Genomic DNA, 24,183 nt, shown 5'->3' with positions numbered 1-24,183 from the left:
CAACTCAAACACAATACACTCTTGCATACGTATATGCAACAACTCGAACATCACACGCTTACACATACATATATACACCTCTACTTGCCTCATGCACAGAAGCCCGGAGGTTTCTCCTATTCGTCTGATCCTTGTTAATGCACTCCTGCTCCCCTTTTTAGACCCCTGGCTATGTGACCCTTGGCTTGTTCTATGTGCCTGTGATACTTTCCTGCCTGCCCCGAACTTGGACCACTTGACCACGATTCAGCTTGACGCCTTTGGACGTTGTTGCCCTCTGCCATAGGTTTCCAGACCCATCTAGTGGAAGCAGTCCCTTACACCTGACACAGTTCACCCTCCCTCTTACCTTGCTGCTGCTGCCCTACCACAGGGTCACATAATGAATAGTCGATAGTAGTGTATGGTGTTAGCACAAGTAGGTGTGTCTGTTACTACTCAGTGTTAGCATGTGTGTATAGGTGTCAGTGTATGGTGTCTGAGTGCGAAGGAAGAGTCTTGGCACGATTATTGACAGTCCTGCTGAATGGAGACATCAATTAAATAGAACCTGTTTTGCAAAGTGAAGTAGGCTAAAAGGTCTCAAAAAGCAGCAGTGTTCTAGATTCTACAATAAGAAAATGGCATCAGTAGGAGAGTTGCAAGGTGAAAACCAATGCTGAACAAAAAGAACACAAAGACTTGTCTCACATTTGCCAAAAAACATCTTTTTTGTTCCCAAAGACTTTTGGGAAAATATTCTGTGGACTGATGAGTCAAAAGTGGAACTTTTTGGAAGACATGGGTCCCGTTATATCTGGTATAAAGCCAACACAGCATTTCACAATAAGAAAATACCAGCAGTCAAATGCATTAGAACTAGTGTTATGGTCTGGGGCTGCTTTGCTCCTTCATGGCCTGGGCATCTTACCATAATTAATGGAACCTTGACTTATGCTCTCTACCCAGAAATCCTGAAGGAGAATGTCTCTTGGAGCCTTTTTAATCTCATTGGTCCAGGACACTGCCATCTGGGTAAAGACATGCTGCCTTTCAAAATGGATATCGAGTTATTTCAGCAACACTGGTTGATCACTTCCCAAAGTCTTTCCAGCAGCGGGGGACATTGTAAAAACTGAAAAGAGAGCTTGAATAAATTAGGTTGGTTATGCAACTGTATATTAAATGTTATCTGAGGGCCAGATGGAGAAGGGAGACTGAATTGTAGTTAGATGGAGATCTAGGTACATTTCTTACTGGGTGATGGGTGGACATGATGATATCAGAAACCATGCCAGGACTGAAGCAGCTGAGGGTGGCAGATGGCAAAGAGAGGGATTGAGGCCCCATGTACATAACATTATTAGGGAGAATGGTATCCTTGATTCTGTTTGTTTTTTTTTAACTGGGTAGCAAGATCTTGATCAGAAAAGTTGTAAGTGGTGAGAGGAGATGGAAGATTGAGAAGGTTTTCAAAAGTAAGAAACATTTAAGGCATATTACGGTATATGGAAGATAATATTAAAACAAAGTAAATTTTGGAAGGTGGAGAGCAGAAATATAGGAACAGATCATGGATGTTTTCTCCACTGTTGAAGTTCATAAGTAGTGGTTTCAGGAATTAAAATATGTTTACATGATGTGGTAAGATGAGGAGGGCTGTTGATTATAGTGGGCTGTTGAGAGGGTAGGGGTAAACTGTAGCTTTAAGGGCCCTGGAAATCAACAGACAGCATAAAAGATGGTAATTTTGGTTTAGACATAATCGTATGGATCAACTGCTAATATTCTTTTTGCCTGTATTATGTGCTTATGGTGTGTTTATGAAACAGCCTCCACTGTCTCCCTGTAAAACAAGCAGCATGTCACCAGCTGCCTCCAAATGTCAGACAACATTGATGGGCTTGTGCGCACACACAATACATATACCTTTCCTCAACATCTGTTCAATACGCATGCTACCCTGACTGACGGGCAACAGGAGGGGCCAAGCAGTTCTTCATAGTGGCTTACAGAGAAACACTTAGCAGAGCAAAGAAGGGGGGCACTAGGGTAGGGGACTAGATAGCTCCATTTTTCATGGGGCAGCCCTTGATTGACACTTGGAATTGTGACCTGAAAAAACCTTAAGTCTAAATATAAATTGTATTTCAAAAGCAACTGTTTGCTCACAAAAACCTCGACACTGAATTTGATTTATGTTTCAATGAAAAAAAATTATTTATGATTACACTTGCTTTGTTACGAACGTATTTCTCTTTTTTAACCCACCAAACACTGTGTATCAATAAAGCATTAAAAATGTCTCCAAATATTCGAGTACACTAAGATGCTTGTGAACAATTTAATTATTCATATGTTCCTTTTAAATGTAGTACACCTTTAGAGGAATAGTGATTACAGTATTATTATGGATATTATTATTATTTATTGTTTTAAATAGCACCATCATATTACATAGCGCTGCACAATCTATGTATATTAAGCATTAATTTAAATTTGGTAGTCATAATTGAATGGTCCCATTATAAAATCCATTTTTGGCAATATAAACTTAAAATATATTTCCTAATATATATTAATTTACGGTCTCATTCCAAACAAAGATATTATAACATGATGCTGTTTAATGGATATTTTGTTTATAATCTAAATGCATTATGGTATTTATTCACATAACGTTGGCTGAGAAAATATAATTACCTCAGTGTCCACAGACAAAATGACAACAAAAAATATCACAATACTAATTAGGAAAACAGATTGTTCCCACAAGCTAGCAGCATGCCAACCCCAGACACTACAACTCCTTGAATCCCCCTCCCTGTCTATGGTTAATCACTGGACAGCTATAAGCTTGCCCGCCATTTTGTTATCGGGCACTGACTTAATTTGCAAAACTAAACAAAAATAAAAAAAAATAACAAATGCCCTTTATGAGCAACCACGAGAACGCAGCTATTTACTACAATATACGTTTGAAAACCCACGTGAACAAAATAACAGAGTAGGCTCTTCGAGGGTTAACGAGAGGACGGGAAAGACATAGGACAGCAGGACTGACTTGCCCAGAATGCACATGGCTGCTGAAGGCATTGTGATCGCTCAGTGGTGATGACGTCACCACGGCGCTCCTGTTCTATTGGTTGGCATAGGCGTCTCCCGCCGTTGAATGAAACTGACCGTTGCTCGAGGAGAAAGGCTCTGCTAGGCGTACTCTGTGTGTTATCTTTACTAGTGTTTATCGGAAACCTTACAACATGGCTACTTCTACCCCGAGTCGCTCAGCGGCCTCCGCTTTCCAGTCTCCGTCCAGGGGATCCTCCACTCCTCTCTCGCCAACTCGTATCACTCGTCTGCAGGAGAAGGAGGAGCTGCGGCACCTCAATGACCGCCTGGCCGTCTACATAGACCGGGTGCGATCCCTGGAGCTGGAGAATGACCGGCTGATGCTAAAGATCTCCGAAAAAGAGGAGGTCACCACTAAGGAGGTAAGAAGAGAGTTGAGGCTTAATAGAAAGCAGTCAGTGGGCAATACGGGGTCGGGGTGGTGTGGTAGGTTGTCTCAGATGTCTGTTGGCGAAGTTAGGGAAGAGTCGCGGCGGAGACCATCGGAGAGAGGATGTTGACAGGTACTGCTGCGGTCCTTTGTCTTATCACGTGACGGCCTTGGTACCGCAGGGGGTGAGCGGTGGTCGGCACACAGCCCCGGCACTCCGAGGGTTACGAGGAGGCTTGGGTCTGTCGTTGTGTTTCGTATTGTCTGGCCTGAGGTCAGTGTATACTTCAGCGGAAGGCTATAGTCTATTGATGCGATATGCGGGAAGGGGCGGCTTTTACCTAAACACTGCGATCTGTTCAGCGAGGGGCTATTTGAGGTAGTAATTGCCCCCGTTTTTATGCGCCCATTCAGACGTTTTAGGGACAATACGGTCGGATATTGGCTCATGTCATAATTGCCGCCTTATTAGGAACTGATTTGGGATTTGAAGTTGTTTTAAGCCATTCACTTTTATTCGTGAGGAAACATACTAAATGTTACAAGTGAAACGTCCACGTGGTTACAATGTGACAAGCAGCATAGTTTTTTGTAGCTGTCTCTTGTGTGGTAATTATAGTGCGAGTTGGTGTGAAAAGTGCTTTTTCAGCAGTCCAATTAAACAATGCATTATGCAGGGCCAACCTTAGTAACTTTTGGTTTCCTTTATGCTGGGGCGGGTGAGCCTTGTTAATGACTCGGTGAGGGGTCACTGGCTGCCATTCTCAGTGCAGAATAAAGTGAGGAAGCTGGGAATACAAACTCTTTAGGCTGATGTTGGTTACACATCCATTATGCATATTCTTCTATACCAAATAATTACACATAGATGACTAATCCGGTAAACCATGGCTCTGTCAATAAACCAGAAAAACTTTTTTTTTCTGATGTTCTCACCTCCTGTAATAGAGTGATAGTCTGGAATAGGCAGCGGTCTGTCAGGTACTGCTAGCCCCGGCATGACAAACATTTAAGGTCTTCTGTTCTTTTAAAGAACAAAGGAAGAACTAAAGCTCTTAATATATATGTTTTCCTTTTGTCTTTAATCTGTGTGGATTTTGCTTTTAACATAAGAATAGGATAGTTTAGAGATTCTGTTCTCCTGTCAGCTGTCATCCACTGTGTTTGTATCGCTTGCACAACCAATTTACTGTCAGGTTAAGTCTGTGTCACACTTTTGTTTCCAGTTTTCCACATAAACAGCATTCTGTCTCCATAAACATTTCTCAGATGTCTGGCTTTACCTAAATATTATCATTGGCCAAACCGAGGTCGTATACATTGTTTCGTATCAATTTTGAGAATTTTTATTTTACAGTTTTATAGCATGTTAACAGGACAGCCTCACCAACAAAGAATACATACTAAAGTACTTAAATATGCATTCTTTAACCTGTTTAAAAAAATAAATTAAATAAATAATAATAAAAAAAAAATAGTTACCTTTAGGAGAAGCTCCAGTCGCAGAAAAGCATAAACATCTCCTGCAAGCTAAAGGAAAAATGGCAAATGCATATGGGAGAGTTTCCAGAATCCCTCAATGCATTTGCAAAGAATAATATATATATCTATATATATCTATCTATCACACTCGGCTATTATTTGCATCCCTTTCTAAGTTTTATTCAGACTTCAAGCTCTTGCTGTAGAGGTTCACTGGAGTCTCTCCAGTCGGCTCCCTTTTTAGCGAGCCGAGTATCAGGAGACACTGGAAGGCAGGGTGACAGACGCCCTTGTTAATGTAATCCGAGAGATCCAAGAGAGGAAAGTAGTTTAAATATTTTTTTTTAACATCCGTTCTTCCACCTTATTATGTGATGACTACTTATTACTTAACTGCAGTCACATATCTTTCTAATCTTTCAAAACACCCCTATACTTGTGCCTATAGAACGGTTAAACTTGCCGCATATTCCCATTGTACAACTCTGCATACTATGACGGTGCTATATATAAAAAAGCCCATCTGAGCGTGTTTTGACATTATATTGTTATTTAACAATTTAACTATTCCACCTTCTTTCCTCGGATCAACACTTTTTTTTTACAAAAATCCTTACCAAGTATTGCCTTATTCTCCCCCCTCCCTCAGGGAATACTTATTTGGCATGTGACACACGTGTCTGATGTCTGGCTTTGCCTAAATGTTATCACTGGTGGGCCTTCGTAATGCAGATTGTTGAGAATGCAATCTCTGACTTTATTTTTTTACTAGTTACACAGTCATGCATTAGTGTATGCAACTTCCTATACATTAATTACTCTAAAGCCAAATATCTCTCCCTTTCATCGCCCATTTCATCTAAGCCTCTCACCCTTGTTTGAGTTATGTCCCAGTTCACAAGCATTTCTACTTTGCCTAAATTTAACTTCCCTCTTGTTACAATGTTTATCATCCTGTCTATCTTCTCTTTTTCAAGCCATACACATTGAAAAGCCTTACTTTTGAGACCCTTTGTAACTGTAACCACACAATTAAAAAAAAAAAAATTAAAAAAAATGTCATACGTTGGATCCCTTAGGTTATAGTTAATGGTGACAAGTGGAGCGCCTATCTCCTGTCAGTCAGACGCTTCAATTTTCAAATCTTGTGTGTTGTTTACGTTCACATACCCATAGGAACTGATTCTTTCCTCTGACATGTTTCCCCCACTGACAGTAAGACTTATTGTTCTTGCTGCTCTTTCATAACGGCCTGTGGAATGTTCCCGCTAACTTGCCTGGGAATTTGTATAATGTACCTAAATCCAAAACCTTTCCACTTTTTTACAATACAAATAATGGAGATACTATCAGACTTACTGTAAATCAGTTTAATTGCTCATTTATACAGAGTTAAGGGTGTCTCAGTAATTGGGCTGGTCTGTAGTTGGCCATTTGTGTGTTCTATAATATCAAACTAATTAACAAAAAGTTGACTATTTTTGGCCTAAATAGTACTCTAAACATAATTTCACTTGCATGGGTATACTTGGTTCCAAAAGAGTACGAAGAGGTTTACAGTAAAATAAGAGGTGATACAGTGCAGTACCATCATAAGCACAACAGTCGCACACCTGATGGACCAGATGTAATGGGTATAAATACATTGGGGAAAGAAGACCAGGCAGGATACAGGTGTGTGTGTAATATGTTTATTTATAACAGTTGTATAGAAAGCAATTCCATCATTTTTTTTTTCCATCAATTGATCTTATACTTTTTATTTCCAAATTGTGAGCTCTTTATAAAACAAAGGTTGTGGTTTCAGAACTGTTCAATGACAGCTTGTTCAGACCCATGCTGACACCTTTAGGGTTGTATATATGCTGACCAGGTGGTGGTTATATATATATCTATATATATTTATCTATCTCACACACACAGCATCTCCTGCCATCTGCTGTTGAGATTGAGAAATACATTTATTCTCCTTAATTGTTGTAGGCACATAACTTTTTACACGTTTCTTACTATTACAGCGGGTTACATTTACCCAGTCCGACAGAAACCAAATGTTGGAAACCTAAAAAAACATTCTTGTAGGAAAAAAAAAGTACTTTTGTATGATATGCACCAATAATTCTAGCTTCACAGTTAGCTTTGCGTACACACACACACACACACATGCTAACACTTACATATTCAAACTCTATGCATCACACATCTACATATAGGATCCCCTCTCAGCTTAACTACATTTGCAGGCTCAGGAGGAGATGCTTCCATTGTGGCCCAGCAGCAGGTGGCAGGCCTGCTTTCTCCCTCTTCTCTCACTCCTGCAGGCTTGCAGCTCTTCTCTCCTGACCACACTGTAGGATGTGATCAGTGGCAGAGAAACCTACTCGGAGACCTGTGTGAGGGGATCCCCCGTGATGTCATCACTGAAATTCTACAGCAGAAGTTTGGGCATTTAAAACCCCTTAATGTGAATCATTAAGCTTGAGGCCATAAATTCTTGCCCCGACTAGCAAGGGCATGGCCAGGCTGACCTTCATGCACCAGCAGCTTGCAAGCACTATCTTTGTGTCTCTGTTCTGTCTCTCTCCTTCTCACTGTGATCAAGAGACAGAATGTAAGAAACAGGGATTCACTCATCCCCAAGACCCTGGTTTATTTATTTTTTCTAATTTTAATATTTTTATGTTTATTTTTTTTATTATATACGTTTAAGTTACTATTTGGTAGTTTGTGTGGGTTAGTGGAGCATTAGATAAGATTAGGTAGGGGGATACAAAATGAAAACTATATACGCATATAGTGTGGTCTCTAAATCAGGGCTGGTTAATGAAAATGTAAATTTCTCATTTATTAGTTGTGTATAATTTACAAAAATGTTAATTTAATGTGCAGATGTAATTCAGGTATATTCTGATTGCCATTTTGTGAGTTGCCTGTTCATTCCCACCCTTCCTAATGTCAGTAAGAGAACTTGATTTACTATTATATCGAATGCATTTCAGGTTAGCGGCATTAAACATCTGTACGAGGCAGAACTTGCTGATGCTCGAAGAGTCTTGGATGAAACCGCAAGAGAGAGAGCCAAACTGCAGATTGAACTGGGGAAATACTGTTCAGACCTTGAAGAGTTAACCAAGAAGTAAGTCAGTTGTCACTTCATTTGTGTACATTTTATACTTAAGTTTTCTAGCTTTTTATTTTACCGAAATTTTTTCATAACTTCTGGCTTACACTATATAGATACAGCCGGTAGCTCTTCTTAATGACTACATTTTGTGTAAAAGTAAGATTAAAAGTTCATGTTTGGTGTTCATATTTTGTTCATTGCTTACCGTAAACCTTCATAATAAAGAATGGCTGTCTGATGTTTAGCTTGTCGTGACAACTGGAGAAAGATTGACAAGACAACTGAGAATTTTTAAAGTGGGCCTGCCTCATAAAGATAGAATTGTGTGAATGAATGGTGGCTTGTAGATCAACAAATGTAGTCTTGCGTTCAGCTGGCCCCGGTTTAATCAGAGATGCGTTGTATACGTTATGTGGTGGTTGTGCACCGTGCCTTTTTATTTTGTCACCATGTATTACTCGTAACTACCACCGCATCAGAGAAGCAAATTCCTCCCCGAGCCGGTGGACCTAGGAGTTTTACTTTGTTTGTTTTAGAAAAGAAAGACTTGTCATTGTTCTCAATATTTTGCCTGGAAGGGTTTGGTGTGTGTTTCGCCACCATAATTGATTCCTTTTCAGGAGTGGTTTCCTGGCAGGAAATAAGTTTGCATTTAAAAAAAAAAAATGTCTATTTTACACTGTGATACCTTATTTCACCGGCAATTATGGTATTTTTATGCAACAGCTTCTGTTATATATACAATACTGCAGTCTCTGTATACTTCACCATGATGTGTTTCTAATACATCAATACAAAATTAAAATAAGGAATTTAAAAAAATAACTGATTCAAGATAAGCCAGTCACCAGTAAATATGCATACAGCTGAACTACACTGTTAACAGTTAAATGTTTTGTCAATAGTATTTCCTGGCATTCTTTAAATACGAATTTACACTTTTTTGCTATGATGTGCCTCATCAAGGTATTGAAAATGTTAATAATACAAGAAAACAAAAACACCCTCACGTGTCTGAAAGTGAAAATAATAATATATATATACTCCCCACAGGTTCTGCAGCTCCCAAAACAACACTCCTCACAAGTGTATCACAACAGTATATCGACAAAAGGGGCGCATGGACATGTGGAGAAAAATATTTTCTCCACGTGTCCATGCGCCCCTTTTGTCGATATACAGGTATTGAAAATGTGTTAGATTCCCTTCCTGTGTGCTGAAAGATTTCTTATTGTGCCAATAGTTCTAAAACTGTTTTTTCGGCATCTGTTTTGGTGGTAACTGTATTTTAATTGAAATCTGCAGCTACAAGAAGAAAGATGCCGATCTGGCTGCTGCACAGGGGCGCATCAAGGACCTGGAAGGATTATTTCACCGGAGTGAGGCAGAACTTAGTGCAGCCCTCAGTGACAGGAGGAATCTGGAAGCAAATCTGGCAGACTTGCAGGCTCAGCTTGCAAAGGTATTAAATCAATAGTGAATTTTGCTAGGGACATGCTACTAACACGCATTTGGTCATGAATCTTTGGTGCAAGGTAGTGTTTTTGTGACCTTATAAGTTTATTGCTACTTTTATTAATGGTTACTGTGGCATACAGATGGTAACAGTTGGCTTCACTGATCTTAAAACGAAAAAAAAATCTTATTCTTCACTTATACTGCTTGTAGGACTTAGTCTGCAATAATTCTTATGTGGATGTTAATTACACACAACTTGTTGTTTCTAGGTTGAAGATGCTCACAGTGTTGCTAAAAAACAGCTGGAAAAAGAAACCCTGATGCGCGTTGATTTGGAGAATCGCTGCCAAAGTCTTCAGGAGGAGTTAGCCTTCAGGAAGAATGTATACGAGGAGGTATATCGACACTGTAATGTCATTACAGGTAGTGATGTGACCGACTGGGTTTATTTACTCACTCTTCGTGTTTCATTTGCCCCACAGGAGTCCCGGGAGACAAGGAAGCGACGTGAGCGTCGTGTAGTAGAAGTGGACAGGGGACAGCAGTATGAGTTTGAGTCAAAATTAGCCCAGGCCCTTGATGAGCTTAGAAAACAGCATGATGAACAAGTGAGGGTGTACAAGGAGGAACTGGAGCAAACATACCAGGCAAAGGTACTAAACTGTTCTAAGACTTTTCTGTGTCACCCTTGTGTGTGTGTGTGTGTGTGTGTGTATGTATATGTATGTATGTGTATATATATATTAGTATATAATCAAACTTGCTTGGGTTTGGAGCTGTTATTCATTCAATTTTAGATCAGTCAAAATAATATATATATAATATCTCTTTCCTACCTTTGTTCTCCTTATTAGCCCCCATGCCACCCCCCCCCCATTTCCACTGTGATATCTCTAGGCCCCCATATGGTTTATGATTTTACTCGATTTTGCTCGACAACAGTGATGTAACCTTTATGATGTTATTTCATAGGATAGCATTTATATATACCTATGTAATATACACTTCTATTTTCAGGCTGTTGGCTCAAGCATAAATGTGCTGACTGTTTAACCCATGCATGCAAGTTTCATTAGAATACTGAGACATTACCCAACTTCTTGGATGTGCCAGCCATCTCTTGGTTGTATTGTTTTATTTTAAAAGAGTAAACTCTTTTCAGCATGAAATCTTGTTAGATTGCTTGGTGTTACTCAAGTTTCTCTACATCTTTTTTACACATTTGTAACACCACCATTAATTTGGTCTTTGCAGTTGGACAACATCAGACTTTCCTCTGACCATAATGACAAAGCTGCCAACACTGCACGCGAGGAGCTTTCTGAAGCACGTATGAGGATTGAGACACTAAGTTACCAGCTGTCAGGCCTACAGAAACAGGTATGTTGAGCACCATAATCACTGCTGTTTAAACAGTGGCCTTCCTAAAAGTTTGATTTTAAAGTTTATTAATCAATTTGTTACAGTTAGTAAATGTCTGGCTCTTTTGTAAATATGTTGCTTATTAAAATAATGTTAAACCAGTGTACCTACTGAGAATACAACCCAGAACTACATTTTATTAAGAAATACATTGTTCTACTCTAGGCCAATGCTGCAGAGGAGCGTATGCGCGAGCTCGAGGACTTGCTAGCAAGTGACCGTGACAAGTTCAGGAAACTGTTGGACGCTAAAGAGCGAGAGATGGCAGACATGCGTGACCAGATGCAGCAGCAGTTGACTGAATATCAAGATCTGCTGGATGTCAAGCTTGCTTTGGACATGGAGATAAACGCATACCGTAAACTGCTGGAAGGCGAGGAGGAGCGGTAATGGTGTTTTAATTCAGTACAGTAAAGACAATTTTTTTTTTTCTTCTACACCAGCACACTAAATGAGCATTTGTTTTAGCATGAAAACAGGTATTGGTGTCACGGTCAGGACTACTTGCCAAGCCGTGACTGTGTGGAGGGCGTGGGCATGAAGGGGTTAATAGCACCAGGCCTCTGGATTTACTAACTTGACCCCTTAACAGGGCATAAGTTACACCAAATTAACCCCCAAATCCTGCCTGTATCCCCCCAGGTAGTCTGCCACCACTCACGATTTTGATACCGGATTCGTGAGAAATCCGAATTAGAACATCTATCACTATATATATATCAACCCACCCCGGGCAAACAACATATATATATCCTGTAGAACGTAATAACAATATGGTAACGTGTTATCCTCTCTTCGGGTTTGTGGATATCGATACTAGAGCCCAAAGACAGACTTGGATTATGAATATTTTAATAACAAAAAGACAAAGATTACACAGTGCCAGAATTACAAAAAACAAGACATACAAAAGAAAATAAAACAGCAAACAGTTCTTAAAAACAATAGGACTTAAACACAGGACCCTCACTCACGAGTTTCTCCAATAAGTAGGCCTGTGGGAACTCCTTAAGTCCAGATGGTTTCTTACGATGTTGTTCCGATCAGAGTATATCATGGAGTTCTGCTTTTCGGTCGCTGCCTTGTCCCTAAATCACACTTTGTTTCAAGAAAACCCCCTCTGATCACATGACCGATTATATGACACCTTCCCCAAGAATTGGTTCCCATCTTTGATCTGCCAATAAGTTATGGTGGGGTAAAGGTGATGGAAACCCCTCCACTTAAGATAGGAATGGAATTCCTATAACTCAGGGTCCTTATCTGTAAGGCCATGAATCACCACAGGGGTCCTTTGGGAAGATGACACCTCTAGCCAGAACAGATACAGAGGGCATGTACAAAGAAACACATTTAAATCAACATCAGATTAACTCATGGAATGCTTAAACAAAGAAACTAACCACCTCTGCTGGGTTACCATTCCATGCATCCACTACATTATATGGGTTAATCATGACACCTCCCCCTTTAAGATGGTGGACAGAGGAGGTCAGCACACGCTGATCTACTATGTCTGCCTAAATCCTAGTCTCCCCCTGACAAGACAAACTGTCAGCATTCCCATAGAAGCTGACTTGTCACACCAGCCAGTAGAACAATACTGCTGTAGCACCGGACTCCATCTGAGCAACTTGCTAAGCTTCCCATCTACTCTATCCGCCTGAAGAGAAGGGTTGTGATAGATTATAACAGTGAAGTCACAACCATACAAGCATGGCTGTAACTCCTGCAAAGCACACACCATAGCTAAGCACTCTCTGCCAACCCTTGAATAAGCCTCTTCCTTTGGCGATAAGTTACTCAGATGTTTTAAGGCCTCATCCATTTGTTTCTCTGCCCTGCTTAGGATTGCTAAACGCTGCCCATTCCCAAGCAAGACAGCAAACTGGTGTCCATTGTCCTGGGCATCCGGTGTGGATCCCAGGCTCTTGGCTTCACCTACACCCACAGGGCGAGGGGTTTCTTGCTGGCTGGTCAATGCAGCTGTCTTTTCATCAACCCATTCTATATTATCCTCTGTAGCTGTTACCCCAGCATCTTGCTGGTATGCCACTACAGCTACAGGGGAAATATTCTGCCCCTCACAGTGCCCACTCAGTGAACACACAAAAGGGATATCAAGGTGTGAATCTTCCTCCCCCTCCTCCTTATCTCCAGACTTTACAGCTTTAGGGGTCTTCTTAACCTCCAGCACTTTAAGAGTTAAAGAAAGCCTTTCCTCTGGAGCATTAAAGTTGAGTTTTGGCTGTTGACACACAGAAACATCACATTTCATATATCCCTTGTTTTCCCTTTGAGAAAATTCAGTAACGTGAATATCCGCAGACACCCCAACATCATGAATACTTTCTCCTGCACCCAAACCTAAATACTCAGGTGCTGTAGGCACGGTTGGGCACACATCCCCAGTCCCCTTTAGTTTTTCAGGGATAATACCTTCTGGGCATACAACTTCTGAAGACACTTTGGCCGAAGTATCCCCAGCATGCCCGAATCCCTTGGCTACCTGATCACCCATAGTAACACTATGCTTTTCCGTATCAGGGGGCATTGAACCAGAAGAGCCACCACAGACTCCCTGTTCCTGAAACTCTGCCCCTCCAAAGTTCAAACCACACTTTTCCCCTAGAGCTTGCTCCCTAAGTTTGGCCCCTTGGCACACATGCCCCTTTATCTCTTCAGGAGACAGGATCCTGGGTGCTGGTTCAGACAGGCATACCTCTGCCTTCTGGGTTCCCTCCCAGCTATCCACTACTCCCAAAGTTTCAGACAGTACCTTAGGTTGGACAGGGCTCTCTACCAGCCCTCCAGGTTTGCAGGTTTCCTCAACTGGTGCATACTGGCAAACAAGCCGACCCAGATCCTTGCCCAGCAAAACATTAACAGGAATATCCTCGGATATACCCACCTCCCGCAAACCCTTGCCCACACCCCAATCAAGGTACACACGTGCCACTGGCACTGCAGGGCGCACCCCGCCAATTCCATGGATGGACATGGTCTTCCCAGGGATATGATCCTCCAATTTTACCATCTCAGGCCGCACCAGAGTGCAAGCAGCCCCCGTATCCCTGAGTCCCATAGTCACACAGTCACCTACAGTCACTCTTTGTAGGTTCTCATCTTCATTCCCCTGAACCCTGGAAACAAACAAGACAGCTGGGTGTTCCCCAACTGCTACACACTGCAAATTGTCTCCTTGTGCCTCCTTTGGTCTAGCCACAAATAAAACAGGTGCAGCTCCCCCAGCTGTACCTCCATTTCCATTTGTCTGTGGAGATGGTCTCTTAGAAGGGCAGGTGGCACTCAAGTGCCCAATCTGGTTACACCGATAACACCGGCGGGTATCCCCCTGGCCCGATGTGGCCCCTGCTCTGTTGGCTAGAAAAACTGTTGGTGATAATCTCCCGGCTGGCTTAGGAGTTGGTGGCTGGTAGGCTGCTCTTTTCCAAGTAGATGGTCCTTGTGATGCTTGTACCCGCTTGGTTGTTGGAGTACGGTTGTTGGCATAATCGTTAGCAAGATCTGCCGCCTCTGCCGTGGTCTTAGGTTTTCTGTCCAGAATCCACTCTCGGGCCTCCGGACTTCGTGTGCTCAGGAACTGCTCCAGAATCATCAGATCCTCCAGGGCCTCATATGTAGTAACTTGTAGGCCTCCAGCCCATTGCCGGAAAACAGTCCGAAGCTGTCCCGCATATTCAGTGCAACTGTCCGATGTAGCTTGCTGCATCTCTCGAAACTTTTTCCTGTAGAATTCAGGGGTGAGGTTAAAACTTTTTAACAAGGCAGATTTTATGGCCTCATAGTCCTGATCAACTTCCATTGGCAAGGAAGCAAACACATCCAGTGCTTTCCCCTTCAGACGTGGGGTTAAATACTTTCCCCACTCTTCCTTGGGCAGCTGGTACTGCCGGCACACTTTCTCAAATCCTCTCAAAAACACATCCAAGTCAGTGTCCTTTTCCAGCATTGGAAAGTGTTCCAGGCGAGGTCGGTTAGCATATCCATCCCCGTTAACAATTCTTTGGGGAGACGGACTATATTGCTTTAACCGTAGAAGTTCCAGCTGATACCTCCGCTCAGCTTCTCGTTCAGCAGCTGCCCGCTCCGCAGCTCTCTCAGCAGCCTCCATCTCTCTCTCTCTCTCTCTCTCTCTTTCCGCAGCCTCCCTCTCTTTCTCTCTTTCCGCAGCCTCCCTCTCTCTCTCCTTGTACTGCAGAATCAGGTTGAACTTTAGCTGAGGATCCACGCTCCCCAGATCCTTTAGTAACACTTGTAACTCAGAGTCCATTACACTCAAGGCGTTAACTTTATCAGGAAAACATCCTTGATCCACAGGCTCTTCCAAAATCACATCTGCTCCAATGGCCTGCTCTGCACAGAGTTTATCATGTTCCAGGAGATCCAAAATCAGCTGCTCTTTACTTTTGCCAAAAATTTGTACATTCCTTTCTTGACAAACCAGCTCCAGAGATTCTTTTGGCTGTCGTCGATATGCCTCCATAATGCAGTATGGTAGAGAAAAATAAAAAGGAGAGGAACGAACTGTTTTGCACTGTATGTCTGTAATTAGGCACTGAGTAATGTCTTTGGGAAATTACACAAAACCCATGTAATTTCTTCTAGTACTAAAATCACCAAACCGGGCAATATAAATAGCACTAAAAAAACTCTAGATATCCCACCTAGCTGCCACCAAGTTTGTCACGGTCAGGACTACTTGCCAAGCCGTGACTGTGTGGAGGGCGTGGGCATGAAGGGGTTAATAGCACCAGGCCTCTGGATTTACTAACTTGACCCCTTAACAGGGCATAAGTTACACCAAATTAACCCCCAAATCCTGCCTGTATCCCCCCAGGTAGTCTGCCACCACTCACGATTTTGATACCGGATTCGTGAGAAATCCGAATTAGAACATCTATCACTATATATATATCAACCCACCCCGGGCAAACAACATATATATATCCTGTAGAACGTAATAACAATATGGTAACGTGTTATCCTCTCTTCGGGTTTGTGGATATCGATACTAGAGCCCAAAGACAGACTTGGATTATGAATATTTTAATAACAAAAAGACAAAGATTACACAGTGCCAGAATTACAAAAAACAAGACATACAAAAGAAAATAAAACAGCAAACAGTTCTTAAAAACAATAGGACTTAAACACAGGACCCTCACTCACGAGTTTCTCCAATAAGTAGGCCTGTGGGAACTCCTTAAGTCCAGATGGTTTCTTACGATGTTGTTCCGATCAGAGTATATCATGGAGTTCTGCTTTTCGGTCGCTGCCTTGTCCCTAAATCACACTTTGTTTCAAGAAAACCCCCTCTGATCACATGACCGATTATATGACACCTTCCCCAAGAATTGGTTCCCATCTTTGATCTGCCAATAAGTTATGGTGGGGTAAAGGTGATGGAAACCCCTCCACTTAAGATAGGAATGGAATTCCTATAACTCAGGGTCCTTATCTGTAAGGCCATGAATCACCACAGGGGTCCTTTGGGAAGATGACACCTCTAGCCAGAACAGATACAGAGGGCATGTACAAAGAAACACATTTAAATCAACATCAGATTAACTCATGGAATGCTTAAACAAAGAAACTAACCACCTCTGCTGGGTTACCATTCCATGCATCCACTACATTATATGGGTTAATCATGACAATTGGTGTAGAAATCCCTTTTACCAATTTTTCTTAGGAACCCATCAAATCTTTATTACTGCATTTTGGTCTGTAAGCCAGAGAAAGGACAGCCCTTGCCCCTAAATTTTGCAGTGCTGCTATTTTGGTCTTTTTTTTTTTCTTTTTTTTTTTATATACTGCACTTTAAAAGAACTGGCACCAAATGAATTAATTCTAAGTATCTGATTAAAATCTATATTTTAAACAGTTCTAGATTTCTGCTGCCCATTTACCTGTCATTTGTATGTCTTCTAGCTCTCTTATCTTGGACCAATGTACTTGACAAACACGTTTTTGTGCTCTAGTTGAAAAAAAATATCACTTTTGAAGAGAGTCTCAGCTACACTAATTTGAATCTAAATCAAATAACTCTACGTGTAGTGTTTGCTTCTTGTTTTTGCAATAGTTGGTATTGCTTTGGCGTTTGGTTTAACCTCGCTGCAAGTAATGTGACAGGCCCACCACAGAGATTGTTTAAAGACTGCAGCTTTATCTGTTTGTCTGTGCTGTAATCACACGAACAAGACTGCCTGACAGCCTGGGCTGCTTCCTAAGCAGGTTCCAGAATAATGGGAATTCTTTTTGTTGTCACAGCCCAATCCACATTGAGTAAACATCAAATTATTTAAAACTGATTATAAAACCTCTTTACAGCTTAATTTACTGTTCAATAGTATGAGCCAGTTTGAATTATGCTGGTCTGTGGTAATGATCTCTCTCATACAAACTAAACAAACATTGCATCATAATTTTAAAAACAAACAAAAAGACTACGGGTATTGTGCATTGAAATGATTTTGTTTAGAGAAGTCTAACAAGATACATCCTTTTTAAGCCGGTCCACTTGAGCATATGAATCTTGCCTTGTAGGTTGAAGCTATCGCCTAGTCCACAATCACGTGTTACAGTATCGCGAGCCACTTCCAGCAGCAGCTCCTCGGCAGCCCGGTCTTCTCGGAGCAAGAGAAAACGCATCGAAACAGAAGAAGTGGAAGAGGGTGCCGAGATTTACGGCTCTGCAGGCGGAGCAACCTTCAGAGCTACTGCCGGTGCTTCAGGCGCTGAGGGCTCCAGTAGCATAGTGACCAGTGGTGCTCGCAGCAGCAGCAGATTTCATTTGTCCCAGCAGGCAACAGCCACCGGAAACATCAGCATTGAGGAGGTTGACCTTGAGGGGAAGTTTGTCCACCTGAAAAATAATTCTGACAAGGTAGTTCTGGAAAATGATATTGTTGAGAAATCTGCAGCCTTCCTATGGAATATCTAGTGGTTACAATGAACCTCGTCGTGTTATGGTGACCGGTTTCAGAGAAACCAATACAATTTTGGTCGTGAAATGACGTGCATGTGCACATTTACATTCCCACTTAGTCCCACTTTAAATGGCTATAACCTTGTGTATAGTTTCATAATTTAGTTCACTAATGATTACTCTTACAGAAAATACATCAGTCATGTGGGTGAATTTTAACAAGCGTACCTTATGTCTAAATGTCACCTGTTTCCAGTGCTGCATAACCGGTTTATGTTAAATACCTAGTTTTATCTTTTTTGTTCCCCTAGGATCAGTCCCTAGGAAACTGGAGGCTAAAGAGCAAAATTGGAGATGAAGAAGAAATAGTTTACAAATTCACCCCAAAGTATGTGCTGAAAGCAGGTCAATCTGTTAAGGTTAGTTCTATAAACTCATACTTTTACTGAATGGTGGTAAATTAGAAAAGGTAGTTACACTTGATACTAAACGGTCAAACCCTCCCATGATGCTGTGATGCATAGATATGTGATGTCATTTTTCCTGTAATTCCACAACCCCTGGACAGCTGAACAACATGATGTGGCTTTACAGACTTAAAAGCTAAAATGGAGATTAACTGTATCTCGGTGGTTAGTGGTGTAAACCGAACCAAGAATTTGTGTGTGTGTGTGTATATATATGTATATGTATATGTGTATATATATATATATATATATATATATATATATTAAACTTTTTAATCTGCACTACATGTATTTTGTCCTAGGAAATTATCAGATGTGGAAGCTTGCACTGGTGCTAGGCATTTGCCTCTAATGGTATTTTCTTTTCTCTTATTTAGATCTATGGTGCTGATGCAGGTGTTTCTCATAGCCCTCCTGCGGTCTTGCTTTGGAAGACTCAGGGCTCCTGGGGAACGGGTAGCAACATCAGAACCTACTTGGTTAACACAGATGAGGAGGTTTGTTCACGTTTCTGACCATTCCTCAACACGAGGAATTTTTTTTTATGAACAATGATCTGTCTGAAAATGTATTGCATCTGGGGAGCACCATTTGAGTCTGAATAATGTAGCCAATGCAAAAGGTTCTCATACCATAAAGGATTTGAAGGAATGTTTGTTGTACGGTAGAAGCTGACATACTTTACTATACAGTTCTGAAAGCCATTGGAAAACCATCCTTTTGCACTATTTTACATGATGGATAACGATGCCACGACAGTAACCTTTTGCTTCTTAATAGCCTTCTCATATGCTATTTAGTGAACCATGCTATGTGGAACTTGAGTCAGAGTATCATCTTCTCTGGCATCAATTCAATCGGTCAACTTTTCATTGCACCCATAGGAAGTGGCAGTGAGAACAATCGCAAAGTCTGTATTGACAGATGTAGATGAAGAAGAGGAGGAAGCAGACTTTGGTGAGGAAGATCTTTTCCACCAGCAGGTAAATAACAACCAGACTGGACTGGATAGTAGGGCAAGTTGTCAAACCACTTTACCCAGGGCTATATAAAGAAGGATGATGATTGCAACAGGGACATTCATTGGATACTAAATATTTTATAGACCAGCTCTCACAATTTTTTATTACTATTTAAAATCCCAAAACAAATATTGTTGAGGATTTATTTTAACTCCTTTGTGACAATGGCTGTTTAAACATTTCTGTGTTGCTCGTGTTTAGGTGTAATTTTCTTTATCATTTACTGAACCCACAGAAGTTATATATAATCTCTTCAGGAAAAGAAGGGCTTTCTTTAGATGCCATTACTTTAATTGTATCGTATAACTTACTAAAAAGTATAAAATGGGGACAATTAAGAAAAAATGACTTTTACTCCTCTATAAAAGCTAATGAACAAACCCGCTAAATAGATTCTACTATTTGTCCTGATTTTTATTTTTTTGGGGTTTTTTTTGCAAATTGTAGGGCAATAAGTATAAGTAGCATTTTGCTATTTCAAAACCATTTTTCTTTTTAATCTGGTGATTCTGCCCCCATGTGTTTTTTGGGACAACTTTGAAACCGGCCAATGCTATTTACCCCATGAAACCATATACCACTAATTCTACCATCGGCCTTTGTCAAACTTTATGCTAGTAAAAAAAATTGGGGGGGGGTCCCTCCACACACATTTTACTTCAGGTATAAATCAACATCTGATTACGGTGATACGGTGTTGGGTTATTTGGGAGATAAAGGGCCACATTTGGGAAATGTGGGATTTTGACAGGTGGTCATCCTGCCCCATGTGTTAATTGGGCCAGTTCAGTTTACCCCATCACACCATATATGTTTGAAAACTAGACACCCCAAGGTATTTAAAATGTCAGTATTTTAACCCTTTCTATGCACTAATTTACCACCAGCATTTGTTGGTGGTATTTTTGTTCTCCGCATACACATTTTACTTCAGACAACACCCCAATATGTGTTCAGCAACATCTCGTGAGTACAGTTAAGTTAAGTCAGGTTATTTGGGAGGTAAAACAAATTTGGAATTTTGATATATGGTCAGTCCTATGTGTCCTATTTTGGGGACATATTTGAACCCAACCAATTCGATTTACCTTATCAAATGATACATTTTTAAAAAAAAAAAACTGACCAACCCTGGACAGAAATACAGGTTTCTGGATTTTCAGATGCAAATCACCCCAAAAATGCCCCAGAAGAGGTGTAGAGTTTGCTACAAAAGCAGGATAAGAAGTGATTCATCATACTGCTGCCCTGACTGCCCATCTAAGCCTGGCCTCTGTTTTGGGGAATGCTATATCCTATACCATACAACATACAAATACTGAGAAATCCTGTAATATGGGAATTTGTCTACTTTTGAAAAATATATACATGTGCGTAGTTTTTCAGGGGATTCATGACAGATATCAGTGTTAGGGTCGCAATCGCAAAAAAAAAAAAAAGGTTTTTGTAATGGTAATATGCTACTTGTACATAATGCCCTATAACTTGCAAAAAACAATGTTACAGAAAGACATGTGAACATTGGGTAGTTTAAAACTCAGGACAAATAGAATATATTTAGCAGGTTTTTTTATTAGTGTTTGTAGATGAGTAAAATATTTGAGTGTTTTGTTTTTCACTATATTTTATTTTTTTGAACACATTACATAATATGATCAATATAATCTAAAGAAAGCCCTTCATATCTTTGAGAAAAAAAACAATATATAATATGTGTGGGTCCAGTAAATGAGAAAAAAAAATGACAGCTAAACACAAACACAGCAGAAATGTAAGAACAGTCTGTGTCTTGAACGGTACAACATTCTAAAAACAGTCATGTCCTCAAAAGGTTAAAGCAGTGAAAAGGCATGTAACCGTCTAACGTGTGCATAATTATATACCATAGTTGCTCGATTATAAGACGACCCCTCCAAAATTTAAATATTCATTTAGGAAACAGAGACTGAATATAAGACTACCCTATAACAAGTCATATTTAATAAAAACTGATTGAGAAAAAATAATTTTTATTTCCTTTAATTTGCCAACCTGCCTCCCAGTTATGCCTTATGCCCCCAGATATGCCGCTCTGCCTCCCTGATATTCCTTTTAACCCCAGATATGCCACTCTGCCTCCCTGATATTCCTTTTAACCCCCTATATGCCACTCTTACCCTCCCCCGACTTAAAACTGCTTCCTTAGACTTCTCCTATGAATATATATATAATCTCACACATGTATAGTGCCACTGAAATGATTACTAATATGTAAATGTAGCCGAACTGATATTGCGTTATATAAAGGCCACCTTGGCATTTTCTTTGTGTGTAATTTGAGACACTAGTATGCATCACTATTGTGTGATTGTTTTTATGAATAGAGTGTGGAGACTATTTTACACAATCATCATTCCGCCATTACAATAACTATTTTCTTATTTTACAGGGTGATCCCAGGACAACATCTAGAGGCTGTTTAGTCATGTAGTGTGGGATCTCTTCGACTTCCTTTTATTTACTGCCAGAGCCACTGAAATCTATTTTTTATATACAGAATCGGGTTCTTTTGATTTTGTTAATGTAAACATTGCTTAGACACGCGGAAGACAAAAGCAATCCACTGCCAGAAATATATGCTAATGTTTTGTTTTTCAATACTACTGGAGTGTGTACTTTTAGGGCTTTAATGGCGCAAATATTAGTGTTCCCACTAGCCCCCTTTTCATAAATCTGGTGTAGTTGGTTTGCACATGGCTTGTTCCAATTTACACGCTACGTAAACCCATGTATATTCCTGTCAGAGAACCGAGACATATTTTAACTGTGCTAACTTTGATTTATAATGACAGGTTTTTTCCTTGGTTGTATTAAGGATTTTATTAAGGTTTTCACGATGTTTCTAGAATTTGCGGGGGGGGGGGAATAATGGCTCTAATTATTGGCCAATAACACTAAGGTTTGTTTTGGCATTGACATTTTAAAATGCAAAGCAAAACAGAGAGGTAGTGCCTCGGATGTCGTATAAAAATAGTACATATTTATTTTTCAAGAAAAACTAAGACTAATAGGAAGTTTTATAAAGCCAGCTGTATGATTGTGCCACCATGATAACGCATGAAATTCAAGTTGAGTAAACTATTCCTTGCAAGCGCTCTTCCCATGAGACAGGAATGCTACAGACGTCAGGTGAAAAGTGATTTTATTTATATATATATATATATATATATATATATATATATATATATATATATATTTGCATTTTATAGGTGGCCTGTGTAGGTTTTTTACCCCTATCCTTTGATTCTGGGGTTCACCTTAACATGATGATTTAATCACATAAATTGGGTGATCATAACTCTGTGCAGTGAAAATGTTAATATACATTAGAATCAAGAAATGTGCACCCTCTTCGCTTTACAATGAAAAGCACCTGTTAAGCTTCTAATAAGAACACATGGTGTTCATCTTTTGTTAGAAAACTATTTTTGATAATGTATATCTGGTGACTTGGCACCGCAGTACCAATAACTGACAGGAGCTTGTAAAAGACATACCACAAAGTGGTAGCAACAACTTGTGCGGTTTGCTTTTAATTTTCCTATAGTGTCTGAAATACTGACCGTACGTTTTTAACAATGTCAAATGGCCAGAAAAGCAGGGCCGCGTTGGCACCGTTCAGCACAGGGGCAACCCCAATCTAGAGGCCCAAGGAAAGTGTGCAACAACTTCTGGCTAATGATGGCAAGAACAGCAATGCTCGTTGCACACAGTCCAAATTTTCCAAAAGGATTGGTCACGGAATCGGTCATACTCTAGAATTTACAGTCTTAATCTTAATGCTTGATCCTTTGTAGTTTTTAATGCATATCCTCTTTATATCCACCTTATATATTATTGTTTATCAAGTAGTAGTAAGCTAATCAAAGACCAGGTGAAACTTGCATAGAACTTTGTCGAACATCTTTCAACAAATTTGTTCTGTGGCTTTGAATTTAGATTCCAAACGGACATTCACTTTTTACATAGAATCGGGTATTGGCATACTTTACTATTGTTATCAATCGGAGCATTTGTCAGAAATTGTGCAGGTCATCAATCGGCTGCAGTCTTAATGTAGTGAAAGTTGTGTACATCTTTCTGTAATAACCTATAAAAGCTGATGCAATAGCTCTAGAATATATAAAACACGTGGCGAGTTTTAATGTGAGATTTCAGTAGCGATAATTCATGTGATGAATTAAAGATGTATTTTATACCCCCAATATAGCACTTGCATAAACATTTAAAGCAATAATCTTTATTAAGGTAACTTAAGCAGTCACCTTAGACTCTATGGTGTCCGAATGGGAGATGTTTGATGCAGTTACAGTATAAATCAATCTGGTTTCTAAACATATATATTTGTATCTTAAACTACATATCTACATGAAAAGTGTACATAAACCTTCTGTTCTTAGTCTAACACGGATAACCACAATAGGACTATAAAGCATTTGCCATGGGCAAAAACAGTAGTTCCTTCTAGCTGTTAAGATAACCTATATTCAAATAAACTATGAAAAGGGTATTGTAAAAATATCGAAATGTAACCCAAATGGTAATGGAACAAGTGAAGCAGGAACAGACGCAGTTAACACCTTCAGTCCTGTATGGCAATGCAATTTTGAAACTGCATAGGATTCTATTCCGGTTTAAGTCAAAGTTCTATGTACGAGTTTTGGAGTGCTGTGCAGGGGCTCTTAACCTACCCTTCTCTTGTCCAGTAGACAAACTAGCAAAGCTGTGATTTGTTTTCC

At 40.2% G+C, this 24,183-nt stretch overlaps 1 protein-coding gene across 1 annotated transcript; it reads left to right on the top strand.

The window, feature by feature from the left end:
* Positions 1-3,003: 3,003 nt before the first annotated feature.
* On the top strand, positions 3,004-22,442 carry LMNB2 (lamin B2). Its single transcript, XM_053462192.1, has 12 exons — positions 3,004-3,470; positions 7,960-8,096; positions 9,390-9,546; positions 9,812-9,937; positions 10,025-10,195; positions 10,797-10,922; positions 11,130-11,350; positions 17,535-17,874; positions 18,228-18,335; positions 18,761-18,880; positions 19,268-19,366; positions 21,834-22,442. Exons 1-12 carry the CDS (start codon positions 3,240-3,242, stop codon positions 21,873-21,875), a joined length of 1,878 nt encoding a protein of 625 aa, XP_053318167.1. The 5' UTR covers positions 3,004-3,239; the 3' UTR covers positions 21,876-22,442.
* Positions 22,443-24,183: the final 1,741 nt, after the last annotated feature.

Source organism: Spea bombifrons, chromosome 1, assembly GCF_027358695.1.
Source record: "Spea bombifrons isolate aSpeBom1 chromosome 1, aSpeBom1.2.pri, whole genome shotgun sequence".
Classification (NCBI taxonomy): domain Eukaryota; kingdom Metazoa; phylum Chordata; class Amphibia; order Anura; family Pelobatidae; genus Spea; species Spea bombifrons.
Note: the sequence above shows the minus strand (reverse complement) of the source record. Positions and strands in the feature narration are given on the sequence as shown.